Source organism: Gorilla gorilla, chromosome X (genome assembly GCF_029281585.2).
Source record: "Gorilla gorilla gorilla isolate KB3781 chromosome X, NHGRI_mGorGor1-v2.1_pri, whole genome shotgun sequence".
In the NCBI taxonomy this organism is placed as follows: Eukaryota; Metazoa; Chordata; class Mammalia; order Primates; family Hominidae; genus Gorilla; species Gorilla gorilla.
In genome coordinates this window covers 93,045,251-93,057,289 of record NC_073247.2, presented here as the reverse complement: position 1 = coordinate 93,057,289, position 12,039 = coordinate 93,045,251, and the positions used below count along the sequence as shown (strand labels likewise).

The 12,039-nt window shown below is 37.2% G+C and overlaps 1 protein-coding gene across 3 annotated transcripts in view; it reads right to left on the bottom strand.

Annotated features, from left to right (window-relative positions):
- Positions 1 to 3,590: 3,590 nt before the first annotated feature.
- SH3BGRL (SH3 domain binding glutamate rich protein like) overlaps positions 3,591 to 12,039 on the bottom strand; it is a 98,194-nt gene continuing 89,745 nt past the window's right edge. The window contains exons 4-5 of one of the 3 annotated variants that reach the window (XM_055376917.2): positions 6,662 to 6,715; positions 3,591 to 4,941 (exon numbers count right to left, since the gene is read on the bottom strand). In XM_055376917.2, the coding sequence (XP_055232892.1) occupies positions 4,909 to 4,941; positions 6,662 to 6,715 (87 nt within the window). In that variant the 3' untranslated portion in view covers positions 3,591 to 4,908. Of the gene's footprint in view, positions 4,942 to 6,661; positions 6,716 to 8,751; positions 8,861 to 12,039 lie in introns of those variants that run through there. The other 2 variants (XM_004064452.5, XM_063702923.1) reach the window with 2 other exon arrangements.

Below are 12,039 nucleotides of genomic sequence, written 5' to 3'. Positions count from 1 at the left end.
CAACTAAAGATTCAACAGAATCCCTATCAAAATCCCAGCTGGGTTTTTTGCAGGTATTGACATGCTGATCCTATGAGTCATACAGAAATGCAAGGGATGCCAAAGAAAAAAAAGAATTTAAAAAGAAAGAACAACACTGGAGGACTCACACTTCCAAGTTTCAAAATGTACTACGCAGCTACAGAAATCAAAACTGTGTGGAACTGGCAAAGGTACACATATAGTACACTGACATATAAACCATAGAAATAGAATTGAATGCCCCGAAATATACCTTTACATGCAGCATTATTTACAATAGACAAGTTATGGAATCAACCTAAGTGTCCATCAATGGATGAATGGATAAAGAAAATATGTCTGTGTGTGTGTGTATATATATATATATATATATATATAAAACATTTTCTTTATATATGTTCCTTTATATATGTTTTTATAAAGAATATATGTTCTTTATAAAATATCTTAAAGAATATATGTTGTTTATAAAAACATATATAAAGGAACATATATAATGAACATATATATGTTCTTTATGTTCTTTTTATGTTTGTGTTCTTCTTATGTTCTCTATATATGTTCCTTTATATATGTTTCTTTATATGTGTTTCTTATATAACATTTCCACTGTATATGTGTGTATTATATATATATATTATATTTATATTTTACATATATATAATATACACACACATATACAGTGGAATACTATCCAGCCTTATAAAAAAGAAGATTCTGTATTTGCAACAACATGGATGAATGTGGAGGACACTATACTAAGTGAAATATGCCAGATGCAGAAATACAAATACCACATGGTCTCACTTATATGTGGAATCTAAAATAATGTTGGTTAGCAGAGGCTAGGTGGGGTGGAATAGGGTGATGTTGGTCAAACAGTAAAAAGTTGCATCTGAACAGTAGGAATAAAGTAAGGTTATGGATATAGTAATTAGTTTGATTAAATCATTTCACACTGTGCATTTATACACATATATAATATATATTATATAAAATAGCATCACACTACTTCTAGTTGTATGCAATTATAATTTGTTAAAATCGTTAAATTAACAAATATATAACTACATATTTATGTATGATTATCTTATTTTTGACAAAGCTGCCAGGAAAATTTAATGGGGAAACAGTGGTCATTTCAGCAAATGGTGCTTGGACAACTGAATGAACTTAAATCCCTATCCCATATCATATACAAAAAGTAACTCAGATCACAGACATAAGTGCACAAGGTAAAACTATTAAATGAAAACAGAAAAGTAAATCTTTATGACCTTGGATTAGGCAATGTTTCCTTAGCAAAAACAAAATATAAGCAATAACAAAAAAAGATGAATTTGCCAAAATTTAAAACTTACATAATTCAAAGCATACCCTCAAGAAAATAAGACGACCCATATAATGGTAAAACATTTTCAAACCACATATATAATAACAGACTTGTAATCAGAATATATAAGGAAATGTTAAAATTGAACAATAAAAATACAAATAACCCAATTTAAAGATGGACACGGGATCTGAAAAGACATTTCTCCAAAGAAGATATATAAATGGCTATAATCAGATAAAAAGATGCTCAACATATTTACCCATCAGAGAAATGTACGTCACAACTACAATGAGAAACCACTTTATAGCCATCGGAATGGCTGTAATCAAAAGTGTAAATAACAACAAGCACTGGCCAGAAATTGGGGAAATCAGAACAATACTCATACATTGTTGGTGGGAATGTAAAATAGTGAAGCCAACTTGGAAAAGTCTCACGTTCCTCAAATTGTTAAATACAGAACAATCATGTAACTCTTCTACATATATATCCAAGACACAAAAACAGGTGTTCAAACAAAAAATTTGTACACCGATGTTCATAGCAGCATTATGCATAACAGCCAAAAAGTGGAAACCACCCAAATGTCCATCAACTGATTAATGGGCAAACACAATGTGCTTTTATCCATACAATGGAATGTTATTCAATAAAACATGTGAAGTACTAATGCATGCTACAACATGGATGAAACTCAAAAATGTGGTAACTAGAAGACACAAACCACAAAAGACCACATATTGTATGATTTTAGTTATATAAAATGTCTAGAATAGGTAAATCCACAGAGACAGAAAGTAAGGTGGTGTTTGTATAGTGCTGAGGGAGTGGGGGATGGGGAGTGACTGCCATTGGGTAGAGTTTATTTGTTGGGTGATGAAACATTCTAAACTTAAATCTTAGTGATGGTTGCACAATTCTGTGAATATAGTAAAAGCCACTGCCTTATACACTTCAAATGAGCAAAGTTTACAGTATGTGAATTGTATATCTCAGTAAAGATGTTAAAAAGACAATTGTGTGAAAATAGGAATTATGGTAACATTATAGTACTCTTTAAAAAGGATCTCAAAATTTTGTTTGCTAAATAAAGGAAAGTGATAATAGATACAGGGGAAGAATGATGGGTGGAAGCAGAAGACTAGAAGGTTCAAATTAATCAAATGTGCATGTTTCTTAATCAGTTTTGTTGGAATTATTCAAAAGAAAAAAATATGTATTTTACATTAAAAAGATTAGACCAATGTCAACCTTTCAATATTTTTCAGAATCCACAACTGGGTAATAAAATCCATGTGAATCCTCATTTTTCCTTTTGCTGAATGAATGGAATATGTGCAATGAAATCTGACTTCACCAACATTTTCTGTATTTAAACTTTCCCAAGCAAGTAATTAACAACTTCTGTTTTAAAATTCTGTTTACCCCTACACTCAGACTCCCAAAGAAATGTTGACATTTAACAATGCAATCGACATCCAATTTGCATTGTTTGGTGAAAATGAAAATCTTCCTGAGAGTCAAATATTCCCAAGAACAAACCAGCTCAATAACTGAACATAACAAATAAACAAGTCTGATTTACAAACAGAAACAATCTGAATGTAATATAACAAGTGGCAAAGATTATATTTTCCGGCCAAATACTTTGGAAGATTTTTTTAAATAAAACTCACCTTCATATTCAGAATTTCACCTGCATTTTTATATCTACAAAACATATTTCTCAGCTGACAAAATAAAATATTTCAGTTTAGGAAGACTCAATTCAACCTTTTACTTTAATATACTATGTTAATTTTAAGTTATATAAACATGGCAAAAAATACATCTATTTTTAAAGAATGCCTGTTTTGGCAGTGTTAACTTATTTGACATTAAAATAAAAGTGAAAATGACCACATAAAATATTGCAAGTATCATCAGCAACATATAATAAAGCTTAGGAGAAAATATTGACTAAAAAACTTTTTTTGCGTTTCCACTGTATTACAAAGCACCCTGTTTTCTCTAGAGTTCTTTATGCTGTATTTTTGTAAACCCACTAAAATTGTTCATTTGACCTCATGTGTATTGTGAGATTAAAAGCCCTAAAAAGAAAACATAGAAAACGAAAACCTTGAATTGCATTCAAAGCTTTTTCTACTATTTTCTCTTTTTGCATTCCCAACCCTCTAAAAAAAGATATTACTCATCTAAAATTACTATTATATAAACTCCAAGAACACATAAGTTATGTTTCTAAAAGTACTGAGTTTATTTTAAAGCATAGCATCAAGTTTGAATCTCATGAAACAAAGGCATCTCTTCATTATATGTTGATTTTGGCAAAAAGTAAAGACCAGCATACAATAGATATACATGATAATGTAGTTTAAAGTAAGAGGTGTTTGCTTTTGGTGATAAGGTAGTGTGAAACTTACTATATAAATCTATGTTGGTTATTTAGGCCATGTTTCTTGTCTTTTTAGAAGTCTTCAGGCTTAACATTTTAAAAGTTGCCCTTTTTATTTGATACTTCTACTTTTTGCTGGAATAGAGGCATAGAAAAGATTCTCTGCTTAGACTAATACACTCATACAATACATGGCTAAACTGAAATAAAAAGGTAAGATATCTTAGGAATAGTAGCATTTACGATTGTGAGTTGTTTTAAACGGGCAAAACTACTAAGATTTGTTTTAGCAAAAACTCAAGGGAAACCAATCTTGGGAAATGATCGCCAACCTGTTTTGTAAGAGTTATTTAAAAGTCTAATCTCTTTGCTAGAGAATGCCATTTTAAGCTTACTTGGCATCCCACTTTCATGATATACATATGCATACTTCACTGAGGCAAGGAACTTGGATATATCATTCCATCATAGCTGTGTAGTTAAACAAGGAACTTGTCCACTGAATAAATCTATTGCTTTTGTGCGTGTAAAAGGATATCTATTCTGATCACTGAAATGTGCAATGAAAGGCTACATTTAGAAGCTCAGAAAATCTGTGGTTCAATACGTAGAAGTTTCATCTACAAAAGAATGGGAATTTTATAATTACGATAGGAAATTACAACGTTTAACATATCATAAACATTACCTGCAAGAATTTTTTAATCGCAATAATATAGCATCAAAAAGGTACATATTCTTGTTCACGAAAATTAATGAGGCAACTTAGGAATGAGAGACAGGTTATTTCTCTTTCTCCTTTTTAATGTAGAGCTGCAGATACACTTAAGTTGCCATAGTAATGGCAGAAGGAGGGAAGGGTGTTTTCTTTGTAAAATCATTGGTGTACACAGGATGGCTTGGCAGGTAACAACACTATTTCTATGATATCTACTTATTAATATAATTTTATGTTAATATCCCATTCTCCTCACCATAATCATCATAATGTTCAAATTTTAATTTTGTATTCATTTTGAATGTTTGCATGTGAAAACCCAACTAATCTATTATTTCAACATTAAGCCTATTTCTTTTGAAGCAAAGCTAATTCTGCTATTTTATAAAAGCAATGGAGACTCATTTTTCAGGATGCTTAAAGCACAGTGCTTAAGGTTCATGCTTGCTGCTTTGCTTGCACTTCTGCTTCCTGAAATGAAAAACAAACAAAACAGATAAGTTTAAACATCACAGAGCAGACACCCATGTGTATTTTAGTCAGACTACATTAGTTCCAACTACTAAGAATAAACAAAAGCCCCCAGAAGAGATTTCTTAAAAAGTTCTTAATAGAAAAACTATATAATACAAACAGATTTCTAGAAACAGATACACAAAAAGACTACCTAATCATTCCTAATGATTTGGAACACTTTCATGAAAGCAAGTGATATACAATTATAATTGATATTTTACTTAAAAATAGTCAGTTTCCTTTTTGTGTGATTTTTTTCATGAAAATTGAGTATATAAAAACATGGTTACTTAAGTTTAAAATTAGTTGAGTTTTGGTTAATTAAGGTTTAAATTACTTAGAAAATGTGCTATCCATTAAAATATTGTAGTTTTCATGTTTTATGATAGAATACACACCAAAAAATCAGGTTGTCTTCCTTCTCCTCTGGATAGTGAGGTACTCACCTCTAGCATAGGAACTCTGACCTACATGTGTGCTCTGGCGCTCAACATAATACTTGACACAAAATAAACTTCAAGGAAAGTTTGTTGAACTAAAGATGAGTGGCAAGATTGACTCCAGAAAAGGAAACATCAGACTTAAGTTGTAGAAATCAAGCGTGGTAGACAACATCATTCTAAACACCTGTCACTAAATCAATACTTGACAGTCTCAGGAGGACTGATACTGTCCAAATGAGTCCCAGTATTACATGCAAAAGAAGGGAGAAAAGCTAAAAGAGACACTAGATTTTTACCCAAAAAAGGCAAAAGTAAAGGAAAGAAGAAAATATTAAATGACACCAAAATTCAGTCTTCATATCCTTTAAAAAAATAATGAAATATACTACTGACTCATTGATATGGTTTGGCTCTGTGTCCCCACCAAAATCCCATGTCAAATTGCAATTCCCAGTGTTGGAGGAGCAGCCTGCTGGGAGGATATTTGATCATGAGGGCGGTTTCTAATGGTTTAGCACCATCCTCCTACTGCTGCTTGTCTAAAAGTGTGTAGCACCTCTCCCTCTCTCTCCTGCCACCAGGCGAGGACGTGCTTCCTTCCCCTTCACCCTTTGCCATGATTGTAGGTTTCCTGAGGCCTCCTCAGCCATGGCTCCTGTACAGTCTTTGGAGGTGTGGGTCAATTAAACCTCTTTCTTCTTTATATATTGTCCATTCTCAAGTTCTTTATAGCAGTGTAAGAATGAACTAATACATAAAATTGGTACCAGGGGTGGGGTATTACTATAAAGATACCTGAAAATGTGGAAGCAACTTTGGAGGAAAGGTTGGAACAATTTGGAGGGCTCAGAAGAAGGCAGAAAGATGATGGAAAGTTTGGAGCTTCCTAGAGACTTGTTAAATTGTTATGACTGAAATGCTGATAGTGACATGGACAATAAGGTCCATACTGAGGTGGTCTCTGATGAAGATGAAGAACTTATTTGAAACTGGAGTAATGGTCACAACTACTGTGCTTCAGCAAAGAGACTGGTGACACTGTGCCCCAGCTCAAGGGATCTGTTGAACTTTGCACTTGAGAGAGATGGTTTAGGGCAAGCTTGTCAAACCTGTGGTCTGTGGGCTGCATGCTGCCCAGGACAGCTTTGAATGTGGCTGTATTAGTCTGTTTTCATGCTGCTCATAAAGACATACCCAAGACTAGGAAGAAAAAGAGGTTTAATTGGACTTACAGTTCCACATGGCTGGGGAGACCTCAGAATCATGGCGGAAGGTGAAAGACACTTCTTAAGTGGAGGCAGCAAGAGAAAATGAGGAAGATGCAAAAGTGAAAACGCCTGATAAAACCAACAGATCTCGTGAGATTTATTCACTACCACAAAAGCAGTATGGAGGAAACTGCCTTCATGATTCAAATTATCTCCCAACGAGTCCCTCTCAAAACAGGTGAAAATTATAGAAATAAAACTCAAGATGAGATTTGGATGAGAACAAAGTGACAAACCATATCATTCTACCCCTGGCCTCTCCAAATCTCATGTCCTCACATTTCAAAACTAGTCATGCCTTCCCAAAAGTCCCACAAAGTCTTAACTCATTTCAGCATTAAACAAAAATCCACAGTCTGAAGTCTCATCTGAAACAAATAAAGTCCCTTCCACCTATGAGCCTGTAAAATCAGAAGCCAGTTCATTACTTCCTAGATACAATGATGGTACAGGCATTGGGTAAATACAGATGTTCCAAATGGGAGAAATTGGCCAAAACAAAGGGGCTACAGGCCCAGTGAAAGTTCAAAATCCAGCAGGGCAGTCAAATCTTAAAGCTCCAAAATGATCTCCTTTGACTCCATGTCTCACATCCAGGTCACACTGATGCAAAAGGTAGGTTCCCATGGTCTTGGGCAGCTCTGCCCCTGTGGCTCTGCAGGGTACAGCCTCCCTCCCAGACCTTTTCACAGACTGGTGTTGAGTGTCTGCAGCTTTTCCAGGCACATGGTGCAAGCTGTCAGTGGATCTACCATTCTGGGGTCTGAAGGACCGTGGCCCTCTTCTCACAGCTCTACTAGGCGGTGCCCCAGTAGGGACTCTGTGTGGGGGCTCCAACTCCACATTTCCCTTCTGCACTGCCCTAGCAGAGGTTCTCCATGAGAGCCCCACCTCTGCAGCAAACTTCTGCTTGGATATCGAGGCATTTCCATACATCCTCTGAAATCTAGGCAGAGATTCCCAAACCTCAATTCTTGACTTCTGTGCACCCACAGGCTCAACACCACATGGAGGTTGCCAGGGCTTGGGGCTTGTGCCCACCACAGCCATGGCACAAGCTGTACTTTGGCCCCTTTTAGTCATGGCTGGAGTGGCTGGGACACAGGGTACAAAGTCCCTACACTGCACACAGTATGCAGACACTGGGTCTGAACCACAAAACCATTTTTTCCTCCTAGGCCTCTGAGCCTGTGATGGAAGGGGCTGCCGTGAAGACCTCTGACATGCCCTGGAGACATTTTCCCCATTTTCTTGGGGATTAATATTTGGCTCCTCATTACTTATGCAAATTTCTGCATCCGGTTTGCATTTCTTCTCAGAAAATGGGCTTTTCTTTTCTATTACATTGTCAGGCTGCAAATTTTCCAAACTTTTATGCTCTGCTTTCCTTATGAAAGTGAATGCCTTTAACCGCACCCAAGTCACCTCTTGAATGCTTTACTGCTTCAAAATTTCTTCTACCAGATACCCTAAACCACCTTTCTCAAGTTCAAAGTTCTATAAATCCCTAGGGCAGGGGCAAAATGCCACCAGTCTCTTTGCTAAAACATATCAAGAGTCACCTTGCTCCAGTTCCCAACAAGTTCTTCATCTCTATCTGAGACCACCTCAGCCTGGACCTTATTGTCCATATCACCATCAAGCTTTTGGTCAAAGCCATTCAATAAGTCTCTAGGAAGTTCCAAACTTTCCCACATTTTCCTATCTACTTCTGAGCCCTCCAAACTGTTCCAACCTCTGCCTGTTACCCAGTTAAAACGTCACTTCCACATTTTTTTTGAGATGGAATCTCACTCTATCACCCAGGCTGTTGTGCCGTGGTGCAATCTCAGCTCACTGCAACCTCCACCTCCCCGATTCAAGTGATCCTCCTGCCTCAGCCTCCCAAGTAGCTGGGACTACAGGCACATGCCACCATGCCCAGCTACTTTTTGTATTTTTAGTAGAGACAGGGTTTCAGCATGTTGGCCAGGCTGGTCTCAAACTCCTGATCTCAAGTGATCCACCTGCCTCGACCTCCCAAAGTGCTGGGATTACAGGCATGAGCCAGCGCACCTGGCCACGTCCACATTTTTAAGTATCTTTTCAGCAACACTCCACTGTGTTGGTACCAATTTACCGTATTAGTCCGTTTTCACCCTGCTGACAAAGGCATACCCGAGGCTGGGAAGAAAAAAAAAAATGTTTAATTAGACTTACAGTTCCACATGGCTGAGGAGGCCTCAAAATCATGGGGGAGGAGAAAGGCACTTCTTACACAGTGGCAGTAAGAGAAAATGAGAAAGATGCAAAAGCAGAAACCTCTGATAAAACTATCAGATCACGAGACTTATTCACTACCACTAGAACAGTATGGGGGAAACTGCCCCCATGATTCAAATTATCTCCCACTGAGTCTCTCCCACAACACGTGGGAATTGTGGGAGTACAATTCAAGATGAGATTTGGATGCAGACACAGAGCCAAGCCATATCAGTGATCCAACACAAAGTCATAAACTTTCTTAAAACATTATGAGATTTTTTTTTGCAATATTTTTTAGTTCATCAGCTATCACTAGTGTCATTGTATTTTATGTGTGGCCCAAGACAATTCTTCTTTTTCCATTGTGGTCCAGGGAAGCCAAATGATTGGACATCCCTGATTTAGGGTCTCTGGTGGAAGAAATTTCTAAGGAGCAAAGTGTTCAAGATGTAGCCTGGCTGCTTCTAACAGCATAGCTCATATACATTCACAAAGAAATGGTCTGAAATTGCAACTTACATTGAAAAGGGAAGCAGAGAATAAAAGTTTGGAAAATTTGAAACCTAAGCATATGGTAGAAAATAAAAACCCATTTTCAGGGAAGAAATTCAAGCTGACTGCAGAAATTTGCATAAGTAAAGGGAGCTGAATGTTAATAGCCAAGACAATAAAGAAAATGCCTCCAGGGCATTTCAGAGGCCTTTATGGCAGTCCCTGCCATCAAAAGCCCAGAGGCCTGGAATAGTAAAATGGTTTTGTGGGCCAGGCACAGAGCTCCACTGCTCTGTGCAGACTCAGGATATGGCAACTCATGTTCCAGCCACTCCAGCTACAGCCATGGCTAAAAGGGCCCCAGATATGTGTCAGGCCACTGCTCCAGATGATAGAAGCTACAAGCCTTGGGTACTTCCACATGATGTTAAGGCTGTGGGGGTACAGCAGGCAAGAGTTGAAGCTTGGGAGTCACGGCCTAGATTTCAGAGGATGTATGAAAATACCTGGATGTCCAGGCAGAAGTCTGCTGCAAGCATGGAGCCCTCATGCAGAACCTCTACTGGGGCAGTGCTGAGAGAAAATGTGGGGTTGGAGCCCCCACACAGAGGCCACACTGGGGTACTGCCTAGTGTAACTGTGAGAAAGGGGCCACTGCCTCCAGGCAGAATGGTAGATCCACTCACAGCTTGCACCGTGGACCTGGTAAAGCCACAGGCACTCATCACCAGCCCATGAGTGCAGTTGCCAAGGCTGTACCCTGCAGAGCTGCAGGATCAGAGCTGCCCAAGGCCCTGGGATCACATCCCTTGCATGAGTGTGCCCTGGATGTGAGACATGCAGTCAAAGAAGATTATTTTGAAACTTTAAGATGTAATAATTGTCCTACTTGGTTTCAGTCTTACATAGAGCAATTATGTCAGTTTTGGCCAATTTCCCCCTTTTGTAATAGGAGCACTTACCTAACGCCTGTACTCCTACTGTATCTTGGAAGTAACTAACTTGTTTTTATTTTACAGGCTTATAGGAAAAATGGACTTGCCTCATCTCAAATGAGACTTTGGACTTGGACTTTTAAGTTAATGCTGAAAGGAGTTAAGACTTTGGAAGACTGTTGAGAAGAGATGATGGTATTTTGCAATGTGAAAAGGACATGAGATTTGGGAGGGGCCAGAGGCATAATGATATGGTTCAGCTCTGCATTCCCACCCAAATCTCATGTCAAATTGTAATTCTCGTTGTTGGAGGAGGGGCCTGGTGAGAGCTGATTGGATCATGGGGGGTGGTTTCTAATGGTTTAGCACCATCCCCTTATTTCTGCTTGTCTAAAAGTGTGTAGCACCTAACTCAACCCCTCCTGCCAACAAGTGTAGATGTGCTTGCTTCCCCTTTGCCTTCCACCATGACTGTAAGTTTCCCGAGGCCTCCCAAGAAATGCCTGCTTTATAGCCTGTGGAACTGTAAGTAAATTAAACTTCTTTTCTTTATAAATTACCCAGTCTCGGGTAGTTGTTTATAGCAGTGTGAGAATGAACTAATAGACTCACCTTTGCAAATGCCTAGTCAAAAAAGGAAAAGTCCCTAAGTTCTTCTGAAGCTTTAACAGTGTTTAGATGTCAAAATGAATATATGTTAAAGTCACAGTATGCATCTTGCTTCATTTTATAGAACAAGCTTTCAAGAATTTCTACACATAACTCAAAAAATAATTTATACTAAGACCCCTCAAAAACATAGCATACATAGTTGTAGAAGCAGTTGTATAATAATGCAAAAATGACCTAACATGAAATCCTTTTTCCTCTAAGGACCTAACATTGCTCTGTAGCCAGTATTTTGTTGTTTTTTTTTATTTTGAATTTTTGTATGTACATAGTAGGTATATATATTTATGGGGTATATGACATGTTTTGATACAGGCATGCAATGGATAATAATCACATCTGGGTAAATGGGGTATCCATAACTCCAATATGTATTGTTTGTATTATAAACAACATAATTATTATTAGTTATTTTAAAGTATACAATTAATTTATTTTTGACCGTAGTCCTCATATTTTGGTATCAAATACTAGATCTTACTCATTGTTTCTGTTTTTTGTGCCATTAACCAAACCCACTTCTCAATCACCCACTACCTTTCTCAACCTCTGGTAACCATCTTTCTATTCTCTATCTCCATGAGTTCAATTGCTTGATTTTTAGATCCCATAAATAAGTGAGAACATGGTGATCGTCTCTCTGTTCTTGGCTTATATCAGTTAAAATAGTAATCTCCAGTTCCCTCCATTTTGTTGCAAATGACTGGATCTCATTCTTTTTCATGGCTGAATACTACTCTTTTGTGTATAAGTACCACATTTTCTTAACCCACTCATCTGTTCACGGACACTTAGGTTACTTCCAAATCTTGGCTATTGTGTACAGTGTGGCAACAAACATGAGATTGCAGATATCTCTTTGATATACTGATTTGCTTTTTTTAGTGTATATACCCAGCAGTAGGATTGCTGAATCATATGGTAGTTCTACTTTTAGTTTTTTGAGGAACCTCCAAACTGTTCTGTATAGTGGTTGTATTAATTTACATTCCCACCAACAGT